This window comes from Lolium perenne, chromosome 2 (assembly GCF_019359855.2).
Source record: "Lolium perenne isolate Kyuss_39 chromosome 2, Kyuss_2.0, whole genome shotgun sequence".
NCBI lineage: Eukaryota > Viridiplantae > Streptophyta > Magnoliopsida > Poales > Poaceae > Lolium > Lolium perenne.
This window is the reverse complement of record NC_067245.2, coordinates 9,587,972-9,610,697: the sequence shown is the minus strand read 5'-3', so window position 1 is coordinate 9,610,697 and position 22,726 is coordinate 9,587,972. Positions and strand designations below refer to the sequence as shown.

The window sequence follows — 22,726 nt, the reverse complement described above, 5'->3', positions numbered from 1 at the left end:
GTTCCGGACTTGACCATGTCCATCTGCTATTTTGTCAAGACGTTCTGGCTCTGGTTGTGCATTTGGTAGACATCAGATGGAAGCTCTGAGACCCCAGTAGTGTAGATAAGTATGTGGCCACCAGTCAATGACACAGAAATTTGGATCACAGATATGTATCCGACGGCCATCCCTCTTCCCCTGATCCGGACAGATAAGGCACCTTGCAGGAGGCAAACCCCACAGCCACCCACACCATATCTCGAAGGAATGGAACAGAGCTGGGCATATCTAGCAATATATACACCGTGGGTGACCCGGCGATTGTGTACCCTGCCTCCTCCTCTTCTTAGTAAAGCATATACAACTAGGCAGCTAGCTAAGTGCGTACTACAATGGCCCCTGCCGTGATGGCTTCCTCGGCCACTACAGTGGCGCCCTTCCAGGGCCTCAAGTCCACCGCTGGCCTCCCCGTCAGCCGCCGCAGCGCCGCCAGCGTCGGCAGCGTCAGCAACGGTGGAAGGATCAGGTGCATGCAGGTATGTGCATCTTTAAAGTAGTAAATGCACGAGTTTTATTGACAGTCCAATTCACTCCGCACCAAATATTGAGCTGACATCCATCTCATGTATATGTGTTCTGATCAACAATTCAGGTGTGGCCGATTGAGGGCATCAAGAAATTCGAGACCCTATCTTACCTGCCACCGCTCTCGGCCGAGGCCCTCCTGAAGCAGATCGACTTTTTGATCCGCTCCAAATGGGTTCCCTGCTTGGAGTTCAGCAAGGTTGGCTTCATCTTCCGTGAGTTCGGCAGCACTCCCGGATACTACGACGGCAGGTACTGGACAATGTGGAAGCTGCCCATGTTCGGCTGCACTGACGCCACCCAGGTCCTCAAGGAGGTGGATGAGGTCAAGAAGGAGTACCCTGACGCCTATGTCCGCATCATCGGTTTTGACAACATCCGTCAGGTGCAGTGCGTCAGCTTCATCGCCTTCAAGCCACCAGGCTGCGAGGAGTCCGGCAAGGCATAAGATGTGACCCAGGAATAACAGATGCTAGATGAAGTGTCTGTTAAAATTTGTCGACAATTCCGCTTTTATCGTTTTACTTCTGGTTCCATATAACTGTGTAGGGACCAACTGTGTATGTACACATATGTCTATGTACGTACCTCGCAGCCTTGAGTAAGCCTGTTCCATGTTAGCTTGCTTTCGTTGCATGATGTGTGGTCTTTTTTGTTGTTGTTGAGTGATTATATCAGCCGGGAGTCGATGGTGGTTTGAACTTTTACGTAGATTTATTACGTTGTTGTGTTAGGTTTGAGGTTGAATTCTTATATCAATAGCTGGCAGTGATCAGTTGCTGTTTGATCCAAAAATATGTAGAGAAATTAAGTATGGTTTGTGTCAAAATTTTGAGCTTGGCGAGAGCTAATGGATGGAGTGGTGTATTTCTAGTACGATTGATGGAGTAAATGACCGCGAACCCACGGCGGCATGGATACGCAACAAGATGCAGACAAATTAGGCAGAGATTAAAGGGTGTGTCTATGTCTATGTTGACTGTATCTACATCTAAGTTAACTGAGATTTTCTTAAGTTATTTCAGAAAAGTACAACTCAAGCACTTTTTTGTAAGACCTAGCAAAACCGAAAATGGTAGACAGCGCATCGGTTTAGTTGCTCCGCGTGAGCGTGGATTTGGGAACTTCTAGGTTCTGTTTGACTAGACATCGCAACGGTTTAGTTGCTCCGCGTGACGCGACGCGCGCAGCAGCTAAAGAGGCCAACTTCGGCAACTGCAGCGCGGTGGTGGGCACCTTAGGGCATCTCCAACGTGAGCGTCCGTTTGCGTCCATCGGGCCGAAAAATGCATTGGGTAGCACCTCCAGCGGGTCGATGCATAGTGACCGGGCTGTCCGCGGCGGTGCGTTTCCGCGGACCCTGCGCGGTCGCGAAAAGTATCCGCGTTCGGTGCATCCAGGCCCGGTCGGAAGTGACTAGGTAAGCAAAATATTTTTTTCATTACTATTGATTGGCCAAAAGGATCATCTTTACAGAGATGGTTAGTCGAGTTAACCTAAAACTACAACGGCCGTACCTACTCGCCGTCGCGCGGCCTACCACGGCCAGGGTTACTCGCAGTCGCGCGGCCTACTACTGGCCGGAGGGGCCAGCGCCGTCGTCGAAGCGGGAGCACTTCACGCACTCCGCACGCCGCGCACGGCGGCGATCGGACGTCTCGTCCTGCCGCCTGCGGCGTTCGAGGGCCTCGGCCAGGGAGGAGTCCCACAGGACTCTCCTGGCCATAGAGTTGGCCTCCGCCTCCGCCACCGCGGCCTCCGCCGCCGTCGCCGCCGCCGCCGCCTCGTCCGCACTGGCCGCCTCCGCGGCCGCCGCCCGCAACCCCGCCAGCTGGGCGTGGAAACGGGCCATGTCCCTAGCCACCTCCGCCACCGCTTCGTCCCTGGCGGCGATGGTGGCCGCCAGCTCCCGGTTCTCCTGCTCGACCCGCGTGGGAGAAGGGCCCCTCCGCTGGAGCGAGTCTAGGTCGGAGCACATGTACCCCCGAGCCATGGCGACCGCATAGCTGTGGGCTTCCTCCTCCGTTGCCCAAGCCTGACGGCGCAGGGCGTCCCCAGCCAGGGTCTCGAAGGACGCAAGTAGAACCCGCTGGTCGTCGGCGCACTCGAAGCGGCTGGGTACGGCGTCGTCGTCGGCGATGTCGTGGATAACGGCGTCCGCTGGTGGGGCCACCCGCGCCTTCGCGAGCGCCGCCCGAGCGTCGGCGAGCTCGGCCCTGGCGTCGGCGATTTCCGCCCTGGTCGCCGCGAGGAGCCCTTGCGCGCGCTCTGCCGCCTCCGCCTCCGCAACCTCCGCCTCCGCCGCCGCCGCCTCTAGGTCCAGCTGGTCGGCCTGAACGGCGGCGGCGACTAGCTCCTCGTCCTCCTCCGGGTGGGCGCGGCGGCACATCTGAACTACCTGATCCCAGCTAAGGTTGTGCTCGGCCATGGATGGATGCTAGGGTTTAGCTTGAGGTGTGCCCGTCACCCCCGCCGGTGTCCAGCATATATAGCCACGGCGGGGTGGGAAACGGCGTTGCCGCGCAGGTCGTTTCCCCCGCGCGCGAAACACCGGCGAAACTTGCCAATGTATTGGGCACGCGCGGGAACGACCGTCGTCGCGCGGGAACGACCATCGTCGCGCGGGAACAGTTAATCGCCGGCGGCAGGCCTCGACGGTACGTAAAACACCATTAACGACCTTGACGCTGTCTCCGCTAAAAAAATACGTCCGCACCGCTGGAGGTAACCACGACGCAAACGGTCGCCCTGGGCCGCATGGCGTCCGCGGGCCGACGCAAACGGACACAACCGGACATTTCGGACGTCCGAAATGCGTCGGCCCGTTGGAGATGCCCTTACGCGTTCTGGCAAGGCTTTGTCCATATCGATAGCACTCCTGCTTGCAGTCTGCTTCGTGGGCTTGTACATCACCGGCGTCGTCCGCGGGCGATTTCCTTGGGTGCCCCAGCCAGCTGGTGCTCACGCCGTTGTTCGCCACAGAAGTAAGCTCCCACCTATAAGCGTTTTCCTACTAGCGCGCTCCTGGTGTCATCCATCAGGAATGCCAGGTTCCTTGCGCCGGCGACGGCGATGCCTCCGCTCTGCATCGTGACGCCCACCAACATCCTCGACGCCCCCATCGTCAACGCCGACGGGATCCTCTTGCAGGACAACAAGGCTATGGGGGACGACCTCTTCTGGGCGTACCCTCTATGTATGCCACTAGTAGTTGAGATACTAGTGGCATACCCATAGGGTAGGCCACCAATAATGTTAGGCCCCGACTTGGGGACTAGCCTCTCTCTTGTTTTCAATTAGTAGGAAGATACACAATATTCGGAGAAAGAAGTAGTTGAGAGAAAAAAAAGATTCAGAGACATATTACAGTTAACTCATCGATGATTCCGTGGCCACCGCCACACTTCCTATTTAAGCTCCCAGATGTTAGGGTCGAGCCTGGTACTTCGTTGTCTCAGGCGCGTGGTCCGTCTGGGTCTTGCCTCGGTCGCTTATGCGGGTGTGTGGTGTCGTTGTTTTGGTACTCCCAGTGACAAGCGTGACATTACCCTCCTCTTCAAAGCAAGCTTGACCCCAAGCTGGAGCTCGAGGGAAATGAGCGCGAAGTTGAGCCTCATCCTCCCAAGACGACAGTGATTCCGGCATGGAAGACCACTACACCAACATGCGATCGCACAGTGGATCCACGCAAGTACTGTCTTCTCTGGAGTACCTGCAGTGGTTCATCCTGAACATGCTCGGTGTCGTCTGCTGGCAGAGCTGGAGGTATGTGCACATGTTCCTCAGACTCCGGTGGCTGAGCTTGACGCAGGAGCGAGACGTGCACCGCCGGACGAATCAACGCCCTCTCCGGCAACTTGAGCTTGTATGCCAGAGCATCAACCCTCGCCACAACCTGAAAAGGGCCAAAATAGCGAAAAGCAAGCTTGTGACTTGCCATGTCAGCAACAGAATTCTGCACATATGGTTGTATCTTCAGAAACACCCAATCTCCCATGGCGAATTGGTGATCACTTCGCTTTTTATCAGCCTTATCCTTCATAATCTGCCTGGCACGCGTCAGATGTTGCTTCAATAGATATTGCGTGAGGTAGCCAGATTAGAAGACTTTCACACTGTAGCATCTGCTGGAATTTTGCCTTGGGCCTTAGCTCATATCCCAATACAAATTTTGAAATTCTCTTGGCTCATGTGAGAATGGCAAGGGGTGGGACTAAAGTTTAGTCCCACGTTGCTAGTTGGGAGAGTTGGAGTGGTATATAAGGTGGGCTGTTCTAGTCCTAGTAAGTGAGTGAGAAGAGAGAGAGCCCTCGCGCACTCCTTCTCCTGCGCCGCCCGCCACGCCTCGCCTCGCCTCGCACGTACGACGCGCCGCGCCGCGGGTTGCGGGAATCTCGCCGAGCCGAGCTTATCTTTTTTGCTATTCGGAAAATTAATTGTGTAATCAATTACGAGTCATTAACGGACGCGTTAACGCAGCCGTTTCGTTTCGGTTTTTCTATTTCGTGGAGTAATAGGTGGGCTGCGCCCCATGACTTTCTCGAACCGCACTATATAAGCGCGGACGCAAACTCTACCCTATACGAGACACCATATGCGACCGCCTCTTTCCGGTTCATTGCGCCGCCTCCTTCGTCTTCCTCATCCCGTCCTTCGGCGTGCACCGAGCGGCAGGACAGTAGGCCTCCAGAACCCTGCCTCTCGTAGACCTGTACGGGTGAGGGGCAATCAGGTTTTTGGGGAGCGCTTACGCGCGACTACTGACAACACGACGTCGTCCGACGACGACTTCCCGAACGATGACTTCTTCCCGGACATCGACAACCTCTTCGGCAACCTCAACATGGGCGACAACCAGGATGCTGTTGCGGCTGCTGCCGCCAACGCTGGACGGTACACATTTCTGTTCTCCTCGTTCCAGATCTTACTAGAGTTTCTAGTCCTGCTGTTTGGAGTAGATGCGATAGGTTTATCTTGTCTATATGCTATATGTTCATCTACTCTGTTGATCTGTATGATTAGTTCATCTGCTGTTTATATAGTCATGATTTATCAAGTATTAGTTCGGATTAATTCATATGATAATTTGCTTATATATTCAACAATCCAAAAACCGGATTATAGGCAAATCAAGTCAAGTGGCATTGCCGCTGCTACTAGGCCACCTCTCTTTGATGGTTCGCACTATAAGAGGTGGCGCACGAGGGCAGTTCTCTGGTTTCAAGACCTGAACTGCGATAGCACCCTTCTTGGCAAACCTGAGGGTGATCTTTCTCCTGCTCAGGAGGAAGCTTACAAGAAAGTCGATGCCATGTTTAAGGTGGCTCTCTTCAGTATTCTTGCGGACAACATTGTTGACCCGTACATGACTTTTAAGCATGGTAAGGATGCGTGGGATGCACTCAAGGCCAAATTTGGGGTCTCGGATGCTGGCACTGAATTGTATGTCATGGAGCAATACTATGACTACAAGATGACTGGTGGGTGCTCCGTTGTTGAGCAAGCTCATGAGATACAGTCACTTGCTAAAGAACTTGAGCAGTTTAAGTGTACCTTACTGGACAAGTTTGTGGCCGGTGGCATTATTGCCAAGCTTCTTCCTTCATGGAGGAACTTTGCTACTTCTCTGAAACATAAGAGACAAGAGTTTTCCGTTTCGGATCTCATTGGGTCTCTTCATGTGGAAGAAAAGGCGAAAGCAAAGGACACACGTGCTCGAGACTTTGAGGGAGGTTCTAGTGCCAATGTGGTACAGAAGAAAAACTTCCAATCCCACAAGTTCAAGAACAAGAATAAATCTGAAGGCAAAGGCAAGTTTGATGGCAAGAACAAGGCCTCACACTCAACCTACTTCAAGAAGAAGACTGATAAGAAGAAAGGGGCTTGCCACGTCTGTGGTGAGCCTGACCATTGGGCCCCTAATTGCCCTAATCGCTATGATAAGTGTGGGAATGGCGACAAGACCGCTAATGTTGTTATTGCTGGCGATACTGAGATGAAGGACGATGGGTACGACATTTCTCCTACTGTCCTTTCAGTATGTAACTCTCCTGATTGGTGGATTGATACGGGTGCCAATACACATGTATGTTCTGATGTTTCCATGTTTTCTTCTTATCAGGTCGCAAGGACTTGCTCCGTGCTGATGGGAACGGCTCACGTGCTTCTGTTCATGGTGTTGGTACGGTAAATCTGAAGTTTACTTCGGGGAAGACTATCCAGCTGAAGAATGTGCAGCTGAAGAATGTGCAGCACGTTCCCTCCATCAATAAGAATCTCGTCAGCGGATCGCTTTTATATCGAGATGGTTTTAAGTTGGTTTTTGAGTCCAATAAAGTTGTAATTTCTAAGTATGGACAATTTGTTGGAAAAGGTTATGAGTGCGGAGGCTTGTTCCGCTTATCTTTATCAGACTTATGTACTCAAATTATTAATCATGTTAGCAATGATAGTGAGTCCAATATTTGGCATTCACGACTTTGTCATATTAATTTTGGGTGCATGACGCGGCTAGCCAATATGAATTTAATTCCGAAATTTACTACTCTCAAGAGTTCCAAGTGTCAAGTGTGTGTGCAAGCTAAGCAACCTTGCAAGTCTCACAAGACTGCTGAGGTAAGAGATTTGTCACCGCTGGAACTCATACATTCAGATCTTTGTGAGATGAATGGCGAGTTGACAAAAGGTGGAAAAAGATACTTCATGATATTAATTGATGACTCCAATCGATATTGTTATGTGTACCTTCTGAAATCTAAAGATGAAGCTTTTAATCACTTCAAAATCTATAAAGCTGAAGCAAAAAACCAACTTGATTGAAAGATTAAACGGCTTAGGTCTGATCGTGGTGGAGAGTATTTTTCCAATGAGTTTGATTCTTTTTGTGCGGAGCATGGTATTATCCATGAGAGGACGCCTCCCTACTCACCTCAATCTAATGGGGTGGCCGAAAGAAAGAACCGTACTCTAACTGATTTGGTTAACGCCATGTTAGATACATTGGGTATGGTGGGGGGAGGCTATAATGACCGCGTGTCATGTCCTAAACCGTGTTCCCACAAAGAACAAAACCATTACTCCATTTGAGGAATGGGAAAGGAAAAGGCTGAAACTCTCCTACTTACGTACTTGGGGTTGCTTGGCGAAAGTGAATGTGCCAATACCCAAGAAGCGCAAGCTTGGACCAAAAACCGTGGATTGTGTTTTTCTGGGATATGCATTTCATAGCATTGGCTATAGATTTTTGATAGTGAAATCTGAGGTATCCGACATGCATGTTGGTACAATTATGGAGTCGATGATGCGACTTTCTTTGAGGACATCTTTCCCATGAAAGACACGTCTAGCTCATCAAATCAGGAGATGCCTAGTTCATCAAGTCAGGAGTTAGTTACAATTCCTGAACCTACCATTGCGATAGAACACTATGATAATCCTGTGGAGGACGACAATGAAGCTCCCAAAAGGAGCAAGAGACAGAGGACTGCAAAGTCCTTTGGTCATGATTTCATTGTGTACCTCGTGGATGATACTCCCACTTCTATTTCAGAAGCCTATGCATCTCAGGATGCTGATTACTGGAAGGAAGCTATCCGTAGCGAGATGGATTCCATCTTAGCTAATGGAACTTGGGAGGTTACTGATCGTCCTTATGGGTGCAAACCTGTTGGATGCAAGTGGGTGTTCAAGAAAAAGCTTAGGCCCGATGGTACTATTGAAAAGTACAAGGCACGACTTGTGGCCAAGGGTTATACTCAGAAAGAAGGCGAAGACTTCTTTGATACATACTCACCTGTAGCTCGACTGACCACTATTCGAGTACTACTTTCCTTGGCTGCCTCACATGTTCTTCTCGTTCATCAAATGGATGTTAAGACAGCTTTCCTAAATGGAGAGCTCAATGAGGAAATTTATATGGAGCAGCCTGATGGATTTGTAGTAGATGGTCAAGAGGGAAAGGTGTGTAAGTTGTTGAAGTCTTTATATGGTCTTAAACAAGCACCTAAGTAGTGGCATGAGAAGTTTGAAAGAACCTTAACCGTTGAAGGCTTTGTTGTAAACGAAGCTGACAAGTGTGTATACTATCGCTATGGTGGGGGTGAGGGAGTTATCCTTTGTCTCTATGTTGATGACATATTGATATTTGGGAACAGCCTTATTATCATTAAGGAGGTCAAAGAGTTCCTATCTCGTTGCTTTGAGATGAAGGACTTAGGAGTAGCTGATGTAATCTTAAACATCAAGCTTCTCAAGGATGACGATGGTGGGATTACATTGCTTCAATCCCACTATGTGGAAAAGATTTTGAGTCGCTTCGGGTATAGCGACTGCAAGTCTTCTCCAACGCCTTATGATACTAGTGTGCTAATTCGAAAGAACAAAAGAGCTGCTAGAGATCAATTGAGATATTCTCAAATCATTGGCTCGCTTATGTACTTAGCCAGCGCCACGATGCCTGACATCTCTTTTGCTGTAAGCAAATTGGCTCGATTTGTATCAAGACCTGGAGATGTTCATTGGCATGCTCTTGAGAGGGTTTTGCGCTATTTGAAAGGCACTGCGAGCTATGGTATTCACTATACTGGGTATCTGAGGGTACTTGGGGGTTATTGTGATTCCAATTGGATTTCTGATGCTGATGAGACTAAGGCCACGAGTGGTTATTTGTTTACACTTGGTGGTGGCACTGTTTCCTGAAAGTCTTGCAAGCAGACCATCTTAACGAGGTCAACAATAGAAGCAGAACTCACAGCACTAGACACTGCCACTGCTGAAGCAGAGTGGCTTCGTAACCTCTTGATGGACTTACCTGTGGTTGAGAAACCAATACCCGCTATTCCTATGAACTGTGATAATCAAACTGTGATAATCAAAGTAAACAGTTCTAAGGATAATATGAACTCATCAAGGCATGTGAAGAGGAGATTGAAATCTATCAGGAAAATGAGAAACTCCGGAGTTATTGCGTTGGATTATATCCAAACGTCTAGAAACTTGGCAGATCCTTTCACAAAGGGTCTATCACTAAATGTGATAGAGAATGCATTGAGGGAGATGGGCTTGAGACCCACACTATGAGTTGCCTACAGTGGTAACCCACTCCATGTGATTGGAGATCCCGTGAATTAGAGCTGGGAGATAAGCTGTTAGTCAGCTGGGAGGAGAGTATCCCTATACTGAATTTACCCTCTCCGTGAAGATGCAATACTCTCCTGATCTGCATGGCAGGTTGATATTTATCTTAATGTGTTCTAAGTGGCTTATTCAAGCAAAGATGTTATCCTGCAGAACATCTTCTGAAGAACACACCTATGTGAGTCTGATTGTTAAACGTCGCAATCTATGAGAGTTGGGTGCTCTCTAATAAACTCATGAAAGGCCCTGGAGTATGACGTATAAGCTCCACACCGCGAGGAAGCCTCGCGACAGCCCTGTATCGGTCTAGGTTTTGTGTGAAGCTAGTTCGCAAAAAAATTGTAGTTCAAGGCGTAGTCTACTATTTAAGTTGCAAACTAGTGTAACATGAAGTTCTTAGTGGAAGTTCAACTTAACAGTCTCCACCGTGCACCGGTATATAAAACAATGATTCTGGAATAATGGTATTAGATGTGCCAATGAGACTTTGTGGGGATTGCTGGAATTTTGCCTTGGGCCTTAGCCCATGTCCCAATACAAATTCTGAAATTATCTTGGCCCATGTGGGAATGGCAAGGGGTGGAACTAAAGTTTAGTCCCACATTGCTAGTTGGGAGAGAGTTGGAGTGATATATAAGGTGGCCTGTTCTAATTCTAGTAAGTGAGTGAGAAGAGAGAGAGCGCTCGCACACTCCTCCTCCTCTGCCGCCCGCCTCGCCTCGCCTCGCCACGCCTCGCCTCGCCTCATCACGCACGTCACGACGCGCCGCGGGTTGCGGGAATCTCGTAGACCTGTACGGGTGAGGGGCAATCAGGTTTTTGGGGAGCGCTTACGCGCGACTACTGATAACACGACATCGTCCGACGATGACTTCTTTCCGGAATTCGGCAACCTCAACCTGGGCGACAACCAGGATACTACTGCCGCCAACATCGCTGCTACTGCGGCTGCTGCCGCCAACGCTGGACGGTACACATTTCTGTGTCCTCCTCGTTTCAGATCTTACTAGAGTTTCTAGTACTGCTGTTTGGAGTAGATGCGATAGGTTTATCTTGTCTAGATGCTATATGTTCATCTAATCTGTTAATCTGCATGATTAGTTTATCTGCTGTTTATATAGTCATGATTTATCAAGTATTAGTTCGGATTAATTCATATGATAATTTGCTTATATATTCAACAGTATCGACTACTCCAAAAACAAAATGCCTTGGGGGTGGCCATAAAGAGCCTCAAATGGTGAAGTATGAATCGTTGTGTGGTACGAAGTGTTGTAACAGTACTCGCCCAAAGGTAACCAATATCGCCACTATCGAGGACAAGCGTGCATGAAACACCTCAAATAAGTCTCGAAACACTGGTTTACCCTTTCAGTTTGGCTGTGAGTGTGTAGATGCCGCGAAGAACTCGTCGCCAATTCAGTTCCAGTCAATTTGAATAATTCCCTCCACAGACGACTGGTGAAAATTGGGTCACGATCAGACACCATCACGGCTGGCAAACTGTGCAACTTGAAAATATTGTCGATGAATGCCGCATCAACCTGATAAGCGGAGAATGGGTGGGGCAGAGGCACAAAGTGTGCATACCTTGTGAGCTTATCTACTACCACCATGATACTATTTGCATTCTGGGATCTGGGAAGTCCTTCCACGAAATCGAGCGTAATAGTGCGCCACGCACTGCTTGGGTCTTGAACGCAGTTTTCTCCTCATCCCCTGGCTGCATCCTTATTTGATGGTCTCCGGCTCTCAGGTCTAGGCTTGTGAACCACTGCGCACCTGAGAGCTCATCGATAAGCTCCTCAATGATAGGCAATGGATAACGGTTCTTGACTGTAATGAAGTTGAAGTGTCGGTAATCAATGCAAAACCTCCAAGTTAGATCCTTCTTCAGCACTAACAAAACTGATAACCAAAAGGAACCCAAAATGTGAATTGTTCGGGAAGAACAACCCAAAAGGTGGATAAAAGTGTGTTCTGTCGCATGGGAGGGCCCACGAAATCTAGGTCTTTCGGATTTTCCTAGCCCAAAAGGTACTAGTCGGGTTAGGCCATCCCGGCGGTGTAATAGTTTTGAAATAATTGGAAAACATGTAATATTTATGGAATTAAAGGAAAAATAGATAAATTTTTTTTAAATCATTGGTTCTTGTACAACAACCGTCCTCTCTATGTTTTGCCTCCATACGCTAAGAGCTATGTTCCAAGTTCTTATGTTTTGAACTTGTGGTGTTTCTAGACTTGGAACTGGAGAACGTGAGGAGGAGTTAAGAGCTTTGTTCCTCGTTATAGGTGCTGGCAGATCAAGAAAACAGAAAGTAAAATAATACAGGTATTATTATTATTATTAAAAGTAAAAGAAGTCACAAGAAGAAGAGAACTTAGGCCACTAGTAAAGTTGCACGTGCAAAGCACATTTTCATTAAAATAAATTTATTTAGGGTAATGACAACACCTGAAAACATGTTCCAAACCGAAAGGGAAAGAATATTGTATAAACTGGCAAATCATATTGAAACACAGTCAATTCTGTCACACAAATTTCGAGAGATTCAATTATAAAATATATATCTTAACACTTCTACTCATATATTGCCACTGTTGCTCATCTTTCATATAGGTTATTTACAAATGATGGAAAGATTTTCTCATGTCACTCCTACGCAAATTGATAACACTATAGCCAATTTTTGTTTTCGAAATAGGGAAAAAATTACCCCAACTTCTGCATCCAAGAGATGCACACGGCTTTTTTTATTAGATTATTCACAACACGTTACAAAAACAATTACAAAGATCAAACCGAAGCCACCAAAACTAACGATAGCTCGCTAATCCTACATCACCGATGAGGGGGGGTCAATGAACAGAGCCAACACCCTGACATCACACCAACGCGCATCATAAAAAAACCGAAGGCCTCAACAAGTCGCCCAATAGCGAGCAGGTGGCACAACCGGTCCAGCAGACCCTCGGCGCGTACCATCATACACGCTCCAGAAGTCCTCGCCGCCACCGTCTTCCGCATACCCATCTTCAGGAGAGATCAATGCAATGACCTTGCGAGGCCTGCCACCAACGCCACCACGACGCCAGACGACACCACCATCCTGCGCACGTCCATCACGCTCCGTCCGTCTCCGAGGCTCCGCTACACCATGCCGCCGAGACCCGCCAACATCGGCGCAGTAGATGGAACACCGCTCCGCCAGATGACCTCCTCTAGGTATCACTTGTTCCAGAACGATGCCCTCAAGAGGGAAAACGACACCAGAGGTGCCGCTATCATCTGATCCATATCCCGATCTGGGGTTTCCCCCGGAACAAAGAGGTTGAGGTCGGATCTGTAGCAACGATGCCTTCAACAGGGTGATGACGCCCGAGGACGCCACCATCGTCGGCTCCGACCGAATCGGAGCCCGGTTCTCACCGGCTAGACCCCACCCCAACGTTGGTGATCCGCCTGAAGAAGAGTCTATGCCATCCGCCGCACCACCGATGCGGCGCCGTGGTACCCGGCAGCACCACGCCCAAGCCCTCCTTGCCGGTCAGCCGCCGCCAACGCCGGCCGCCAAAGCGGTTCGAAGGGGACAAGGAGACGAGGAGGTCCCCGCCGGTGCCGGCGCCGGCCAGACTTTGCCCGGGCGCGCCCCTTGGCGGCGGCGGGGGAGGGAGGAGGCAGGTGAAAGGGGTGGGAGGCGCGGCGGCTAGGGTTTCCTCCCCCGCCGCCCGCGTGGGGGCGAGAGGGAATCGAGTATCTCGGCCTTCTGTTATGCAGATCTGTTTACTAGCAACACTGTAGCCAATTAAGAGGCTCCTCCTATACTCTGCTTTTTATAAGCTTTCTTTGAGTCCTCTGAAGAAGCAGGTATCGGCACATACACTGAAGCAAAAAACTTCCAACCCTTCATATCTTTTATCTCTAAATAGCAATCCCCCACTACCTCGTTTCTCTTGACATGTAGGATATTCACATCAGCAAGCATCTTATTGGTCCACGTCGTATAGCCATCAGCGTTTGGTGATGCCACATCACACCATTGATTTTTTTTTTCGAGCAGGACATTCAGTCCGTGTCTGTTCGTTTCATCTTCCCCACAGGTTAACCCAAATACGGCCGTGTTTTTCTCACGCTGAAAAGATTACTAGAAGCAGGCTTTAATTCCATCCGTTGCTTCACCTCCCTACCAGATTGATCTGTAGAATTGGGCCATTACTATGTTTCTTCTCTCTTGACGTTTCATCCACCGAACATTGATCCGCAGGCCATCATGTCCTCTCCACTCCCTTCATATTCCATGACCTTTTAAATACCCATCCTCTCCTGTCAATCCTGTCATCCTCTAGGCAGTACTCCTTGGTGTCAATCCTATCATCCTCTAGGTAGTACTGGTTAATTGTAGTCTTCTCTTATATAATAATATACTGAAGTAATCTTTGGTGATTTTAGTATTCCTACCGTATTTACATGAATCAGAAAAACAACCGTACCATTCAACCATCTATTCAGGTAACAACCACTGTCTATCTTTTCTATTTATTTCCACTGTTTACATAATCAGGTTACATATTTCAAAATAACATGCAGGAATCATTATATACATATGAAATCTAGATTGCGGATTCGAATAATTTGTCAACTACGTGATTCCTTCTCCCATGTAAATAACATGCAGGATTTGTATATTTGTCAAATCCAGATTGTGCATTCAAAATAATTTGTCAGCTATGTGAATCCTTCTCCCATGTCTCCTTTCATGTTTGGTGACTAGGAAGAAATCCCAGTGGCACTTCTGAATACTTGAAGTTGTCCGGAGTAAGTCTCAATAGACACCATGTGGAATGTAAGAATACGCAGTGAGGATTCGTGTAGGTCCGTTCTTTGGCCAAATAGTTGAAAACCACCGTGTTTAATTGTATATTCCTGTGATATGTTCCCCTCTTTTTTCAGGTTGCTTACATTAATGTCTGCTTCATTTTCTCAAGCTTTTGTACTTGATAGTACACTGTTCTTTATGTAAAATGTCTGACTAGTTTATTTTCAGTATAATTGTCGTACAGGGCAAAACATCTCATGGCCATGTGTTATTTATTTGTAGAAAATCATCCGACTCCATTCTACAGCAGATGCAGTAACAAATGGTTCAGTTGTCTTCATGCCCCGTAGTTTGGGGGAAATAATTTAGTCATTTGTAGAAAAGCCGGTGATGCACTAGTAGAAAACATGCCTAATGCCACGGGCCGTAAGAGCATTTTGTCCCGGCCAGCCAGCCGGGATAACGGGGGCGCGACAAAAGGTCTAACCTTTTGTCCCGGCCCGCTTCCCAGCCGGGACATAAGGTCCACCACGTGGCAGCCGCGGGGCGCGCAGGGGACACCCCTTTTGTCGCGGGTGGTAACACAGCCCGGGACAAAAGACCCTCTACGTGGCGCACGCAGGACGCTGCTCCTTTAGGGTTTAAGGGGTGCAGCCACCCCCCCCCCCCCCCCCAGCGCCCCCTTTTATTTTATTTTTTCATTTCAAAATAAAATTTTCATATATTTGTACACTACTACAAGCTATACACGTTCATGCATTATATATAGATCGAGCAAACAAATATTCGAAGCAAAAGTCTATTCGTAGATTCCCCTTATATATACATGGAGCTCACGACTATCGGGACTAGAGCCCGTCGTCTAGTTGAACTATTACACGGGGATCATCAGAAGCCCCTATTTAAACTAAACAAACCGTTGTCATCTATTATTTCTCTCATCAGAAGTCCCGCCACTTCCTTCGCAATTCCTAGTAGGTGTTCGTGTGGTTGGAGCTTCTCCCGCATGAACTCGACCTATATATGAAAATGAGATGAATATGACTATATCAATCTTGATAACGAAATATTGACGATAATAAATTAAAGTTGTGAATGTTATTGCTTACGTTGAATCTATTATCGTCCTTCTCAGTGGTTAACATGTGAATGGACTCGCAAACGTAGTATCCACATAGATTCATCCCCTGTGGCTGCTGGGCGCATGATACAAGAGTAAATGTTAGATTCTCTGCGAAGTTACCCTTAACCACCTTCTTGAAGCATCTCCAAACTCTGCCAGGCAAAATAATGATTGAATGAGTGGATAATTAATTGATATCTCACGAAAGATATAACGCGACAATGATTGAAATTACCTCTGGAGCAACTGCTGGAAGTTGCGGAACCCTTCCAGGCCTCTACTCAATGGGTCCCTTACTTCAACTATTCCCTTATCAACTTGAATGTCTAGCAGAATCCAGTGAAAACTGCACATGTTGATATATATATATACTTCATGAATTACATTTAACATCGAGTAAGAAAAATTGAATGTGTACAGCAGAGTAAGACTCTCACCTGTAGTTGTAAGAAACAGTATTGAATCACATAAATGTTGCTCCGTTGTAAACCTTAGTAGGCTTCCCCCCGTTTCTTCGTCTTTATCCCTTACTGTGTCATGATGTACTTTATCTGGGTCAACAAACCCAATATTGATTATCTTCTTTCTTCTGCATTCATCGATCTTCAGTCTGCATAAGAGAGTACATAAGGATATAATGAGTATATGCAATGAACAGGAACAACTGAATGAACATGAACTTATATGTAGTCAACAACTTACAAGCAATAGTAACTCATGAGAGATTTGTCGAGGGCGTCTAAATTGAATAACTGCCAGAGTTCGGAAATCTCAATATGGAGATCCTCCCTTCGAAAGTAATATTCTACTGGGATATTCGCCACGATGAATCTTTTGTTCTCCTTGCACGCATCAAGGTATCACTGATGCAAATTCCGCATATGCGTTGGCAGTTCTTGCAGCCTCTTTTTGCTGACCAAGTCAGCCCCGTAGACAAATTTAGGGGCTATATCAGCAATGGGTAGTGCAGCATCTTGGGAACTCAGCAATTGCTCCACAGTACAATTCATTTGAGCCACTAGCGCCGCAGCTGCTTCCATATCGAAACCACCATGTTCCTGGTACTCCGAGGGAACATCTAACACTTTGAGGGGTGGGATCGATTGTTTGGCCTGTTCTCCGAGCTGGGGAACGTCCTTTCTTTTTCTGCTTGCTGTCGCTTGCTTGGCCTTGATGGGTGCACTTTTTGTACTTGATTTCTTCCCAGCTACACTTTTAGTTGGTGATTTGCTCGTGCTAGCACTATTCTTCTCTTTGCTCTGCTCAATTACCTTTGCAAGTGTGCGTGTATAGTCATCCTTCTTCTCGTGTAAGTCATATTGCGATGGTGTGTTCAGAAAATCGAGAGCATATGCTTTTTGCTTCTCGGTGTATGGTGCTGGGGGCTTGGGTTTTTCCTTATGAAAATGTTCATGCAGTTGTTTCTTTACAACGGCCTCATTTTCCTCGATAGTAAGCTCGTAAGGATGGGGGGAGGAACCTTTGGTACTCTTGGGAGGGGCGACAGTCGGCGGATAGGATTCTTGATAGGCTTCCGCCTGGGTGCCTGCCGAGTCTTAGTGGGCGCAGGCGGCGGCGAGGACGGCTGAGCTGGCTGTGGAGATGGAGATGGACTAGGGATGTGGTGGTCGTACTCATGGGGTGATGGCGACATGTGACCACTCGAAGGAGGTGATGGTGACCTGCGACCACTTGGAGGAGGTGATGGTGACCTGCGACGACTAGTAGGGGGTACCCAGCCTGGAAGCCTGATGTTTTTCTTCTCCCAAAGAATGATGTCACCCAGTACATCTCCGAGTGTAAGCTGACCTTCACCTCCAGGGATTTCAAGCTGCAATGACTCAAACAACGGTACAATTGAATTCACCCCGACATGAAAATAGCCAGCTGGAATCTCATTGCCATGCCATAGTGCCGGCTCACCTTCAGTGACAAGGGATTAACTTATCAATGCCTACAGATTGCAGACTAGGGTTTTAGCGGAAGTAGAGGGCAAGTAGATCTCGAAGGTTTCAGCCGAAAAGTACTCGACGATGTAAAAACTAGGGTTGCGTGAGACAATGAATCGATCCTTTCTTTGTCCCTCGACTCCCCCTTATATAGGAGGTGGAGCCGAGGGATTCGTAGTACACACATTACAGAGTCCGGGAAGGTTTCTAACTCATCCCGAAAGATTACAAGTGTTTTTCTAGCTTTCCTTAATACTAACTTGGGCTTCCGAATCTCCATACTCATCGAGTCGTGGACCTTCAGTAAACCCCGGGTACCATCTTCGGCAGGCCCATTGGGGATGCCTATGTCAGTAGCCCCCGAGATTTTGCTTGAATCGAAGAATCAGGGAAAATCTCCAACTTTAATCATTCAATAACTATCAAATTTACCACATATCTTTTGGATACGCAATTATATATTGTGCAGGGATAATGGTAGTTGGGGCTAGTTCATCTGACGGATCAGGTACTAGTTAACTGCTCTAGTGGCAATCCGCAAAAACCTACTTCAAGATCACGTCCCTGGACATGATCTCGGGATACTGGTGTAAACTTCGACAGGTGCCGCTTAAGGTCTTACCATTCTGTCGAGTCCCAGTCATGTTTTATCGGGTACCTAACGCGTCCGTTAGGATTTTTCTTCGTATCTGTTGATACGGAAAAAAGTAGCAAACCGACGTCAGAGACGGTGCCACGCCGCTCAGAACGGATCTGGGGTCTTACCTTCGCAGAGTTTTGCGGCATTCAGAGATTATTCGCAACTTTGGCGCTCTGAGAATATATTGTCGAGTGCTTTTTCGGCTGCTGGAATAGCACATTTTATTGAGTCAACGGATGACTTATATTGCCTTCCCGATGGGAGTATGTTTCGAGTTATTTGTATAACTCAAAATATGCTCACTTCTTCTTTCTCTCTATATTTTTTATAATTTCATCGGGCACGCGAACAGCGTTCCCGATGGGAGTAGCCCCCGAGGCTACAGCCAAGGACTATTGCTTGGTTGTAGGCTCAACATCTTATGCCGCTATATTGTCAATCTCTCTTGAGCTTTTTATGTTTATCGGGTGCGCGAACAGCGCTCCCGATGGGAGTAGCCCCCGAGGCTATGAACAAATGCTTGTGTTTGATCATAGGCTCTCGCCATTTCTATTTTGTCATACTCGAACTTTTTCTTTTTTCCGAAGTAGCCCCCGAGCATTTGGGCAAAAACTTGTATTTGATCAAAGGCTCTCGAAACAATCGATAATTTTTCTCTGCCGCCAATTCCCTTACTCCTTACTACCGAAATTTTCCTTTAGTCAATGTCGTTACTACTGACGATAACCACGACCAGTGTATCGGAAAAACGCGAGTTCCGCTCTTTCTCTGTCTTGCGGGCCCAGAATCCTCACCACGTTCACACATTGTGCAAGTGGGGGACCCACGTCCTCCGCTTTTCCTGGCGCACGGACTGTAGCGCCTGTTCCGTTCCTTCACAGTCAAAATACTCTTTTACCCCTTAGCCACGTGCATAACATCCATCGCCAAGATTATTCCATCCAACGGTGCGCCGCTTCGCCGATTCCTTATATAAGGTCTTCTTCTTCCTCCGTTTTCTCTTTCGCTTGCGCCGCACCTCTACTTCTCCTCTGCAAAAAATCCCCCTTGCGCCCAGAGCTCAACCACACTCGCACGCTGCGCTCCCGCCATTGTTGATGCCACCACGCGCGCGTCTCACTCGCCACACGACTCCCGAATCCAAGATGGCGGCGGAAGATCTGGAGTGGGAGAGATCCAAGATCTCCCACCAAGACATGAACTTGATGAAGAAACTCGGGCTCACTAAGACGAAGGACGCGCTACGCTTCCCCAGCAACGAAAGCTATCCCTCGCCTCCAATTGAGTATCGGGTTAGTTTCGTCGATCACCTCATTCGCGGCCTGTCCGCCCCCATTCACGATTTCCTCCGCGGTCTCCTCTTTGTTTATGGGGTGCAGCTACATCAGCTCACTCCCAATTCCATCCTTCATATCGCCATTTTTATTACTCTTTGCGAATGCTTCCTCGGAATCCCCCCTAACTGGGCTCTGTGGAAGCGCATTTTCTACCTCCGCCGTAATGGCTCCCACAACTTCGCCTACAACATAGGCGGTGTTGTTATCTGCGTTCGCCCTAATGTCGAATATTTTGACGTCAAATTCTCCGACTCCGTCCAAGGGTGGCGCAGAAGGTGGCTCTATGTGCGCGAAGAAAGCGCCAACTCAGTGGAGTACAACATAGCTCCTTTTAATGGAAGCGCCAAGATTTTTCGCCGCCGTTCCTGGGACGCTGAAGCTACCGAAGAAGAGAAAGCATCGACAGAGGCGCTAATGTCTCGCATTCATGAGCTTCAAAATACCCGCGGCAGGGAACTGTCGGGTATCCAAATCACAGCTTACTTCCTTAGGATTAGGGTGCAGCCTCTGCAGGCTCGCAAAAATCCCCTTTGGACGTATGCTGGCGAAAAAGATGCTAATAGGATCTCCAAGGACCTTTCTGTGAAGGACTTGGAGAAACTTATCCGAAGAATCTCATCACTCAGCAAGAAAGATCCTATTCCATCTTCTTGCCGTGTGGAGCCATATAGTGCTTCCAACCCACTCCCCAAGGTATTTTCTCCAACTAGTTTTTTATCCTCTCAATTTTTTTGTCTTCCCGATTATTTTGCTATTTGTCGACTGTTACTTCTGCTGACTTCCCCTGCATAATTTTCTTGTCGACTTTTCTTGCCTTTGTAGAATCATCCAATTCTAGCCTCTCTTCCTCCTCTTCCTGAAGATGGAGAAGTCGAAGAACGGGCTGTTGTCACTGATGACAACCAGGGTACTTCTCGCCCTGAGAGTGAAGTCGCGGGTTCTCAGAAATCCGCGGCTTCTTCTGAAAGAGAAGATTCTGAGGCTACCGCATCGACACACTCCCTCCCCTCCGCTGTTTCTCCAAGGAACAAGAGAAAAAGGGACGAAGTTGACGATTCTGGCACCTCCAAGACCGGCGCACCTCCTGCCGAAGAAGTTGTTCCTACTGAAGAAAGGACAACTTTCAACCCTTACGAAGATGCCCTTGTGAGCTCGTAAGTTCTCTGTTGCTCTTTGTTGTTTGCTCTCGATATTTTGTCTATGTTGTTTCTTACTTTGTCGCCTTTTATTGTAGTGGCGACGAGGATGAAAATCCACCCATTGATGCAACTGCTCGAACGAGTATGTCGCAAACTTTAGTCGTCTCCGAAGCTCAACCTGATGAAGAAGAAACTTCGCCTCCTCAGCAGGACGTTGAGCTCACTGCTCCAATTGAGAGCCCCCGTGCCTCTTCACCGAAGAGAGCTAGGGTTGAGTCAGCCAAGGAACCCTTCCAATTAACTGGCAGTGCCACAACTCCTTCACTGGATGATGTAAGTTCACTTCTGTCGACTCCCCTCTTTTTTTGTGTTCCGAAGATTTCAATACTGTTGACTCCCCTCTATTTTTTTTTTGCTTCTTTCGCTTGTTACTGTCGAACTTTTCAATTCTTATATTGATTTTTCTTTCTATACTTTTCTTTTGCAGCCTTTGATGAAGGAGTTTCTTCGTCTCGGTACCCAATTTGTCGGGTACCGTGATCATTGTAAAGAGCTTGAAGGTACTTGACACTTGTTTTATTGCTTCTCCTGTTTCCCCTATATAAAATTCTCCTGCTTCTCCTTCATTTTTTCCATGACACTTGTTCATTGTCGATTGTTTTGCCAGCCAATCTTGCGGAAGCTAACAAACGTGCTGATGCTCTTGCCCTGCAATTGGAGCAAAACGAAAATGCTCGCAAGAAGGCTGAATCAAATGCCGCTGTTATTGAAGATCTTCGAAAGAGGCTTCACAACGCGGAAAATTCTTTGAGTGAAAACATCACTCAGCAAACTACCCGCGAGGAAGGGATTATCTCTCGATTAGAAGCACAGAGCCGACGTTTTGTCAGTAAGTGCTCTAACCATTGCTTGTTTTTTGCATACCCATGCTTTTCTTGGCGTGCTTTTTTCCTGACGAACTATATTTTTGCCTTATTAGGGAGGACGCAGCAAGATTATGATCTAGAGAATCCTGATGGTGATCGCCTCCTCGACGCGCTCTCCCTTCTTGAGATCCATGGAGATGAACCACGCCAAGGTCTTACTGACGCGAGGACAGTTCTGTCTCGGCTTTTTCCCTTCCACTTCGCGAAGAAAGAAGAACCCGAGTCTTTTACTGCCCTCGCCCATTGCTTCATGTCGAAGGAAGATCTTGGACCCAGTCTTCGACAAGAAGGCTTGAAGATTGGGGTTGAAGGCACCATAGCCTTGGTTGCTAACAGCCATCAAGATGTCGACTGGGCCAAAGTTGGCGATGTGAAGGATATGGAGACGAAGAAATGGCAATCTTTGATTAAGGCTGCCAAGCCAAATTCGAAGAAGATCCTTTCTTTCCTTGGATTCAAGCCAACTCCGGCTCCTAGTTCGTCGAAGCCGGAGGTCAAGTAGACCACCTTGTCTTTCTTTTTTCACTGTACTTTTCTTTTGATGCTGTCGCCATAGTAGCTCCGGCGACAACTACCCCATTAGTTCAGTAGGAGCCTTTCTTTGTAATAGCCATGTAAATACCTGTCTTTGTTAATGAAAAAGCTATGTTGCCGAGGTATTGATGTCGAATTATTTTCTCTCCAGTTGATTTTTGACAACTATACCACTGGGCCTCGTTCCTCGGCTGCCCTGCCTGCGGCGTCTTGCACTAAAAGGTCCTCCGCTGTCGAATATATTGGAGGTTCGTCGAGTGTTGCACAAAATGAGGACTTGGACGAACTCCGTCGAGAGCTTCAGTCGAAGAAAAAACAATTTCTCGTGATCATGGAGCAGTCTCGAAGATCATCTGAGAATGAGAAACGAGCTATCCAACAAGCTCAAGAAGCCATGGCGTTGAAGGAAACTGCAATTGCTGAGGCTGCCGAAGCTACTCGCCGAGAAAATCATATGCTTGAGCTGATGAATGATGCTAGCTTGGATATGGCGGGTAGGCTCCGCAAAACTTGGTCATGTTAGTTTAACCTTACTATTTTTTACTTCTTGCTGAAG

At 47.8% G+C, this 22,726-nt stretch overlaps 1 protein-coding gene and 1 long non-coding RNA gene across 2 annotated transcripts; one reads left to right on the top strand and one right to left on the bottom strand.

The window, feature by feature from the left end:
- Nucleotides 1-291: 291 nt before the first annotated feature.
- LOC127331108 (ribulose bisphosphate carboxylase small subunit, chloroplastic 1) lies at nucleotides 292-1,187 on the top strand. The gene is made up of 2 exons (XM_051357180.2): nucleotides 292-518; nucleotides 635-1,187. The coding sequence occupies exons 1-2, from the start codon at nucleotides 375-377 to the stop codon at nucleotides 1,013-1,015; spliced, it is 525 nt and encodes a 174-aa protein (XP_051213140.1). The 5' UTR covers nucleotides 292-374; the 3' UTR covers nucleotides 1,016-1,187.
- A 14,195-nt stretch (nucleotides 1,188-15,382) lies between these two features.
- On the bottom strand, nucleotides 15,383-16,249 carry LOC127329722 (uncharacterized). The gene is made up of 4 exons (XR_007868997.2): nucleotides 16,083-16,249; nucleotides 15,881-15,991; nucleotides 15,632-15,797; nucleotides 15,383-15,539 (listed from the first exon to the last, which is right to left on the bottom strand). It is a non-coding gene; the product is annotated as an uncharacterized lncRNA (long non-coding RNA).
- Between the last annotated feature and the right edge of the window lie 6,477 nt (nucleotides 16,250-22,726).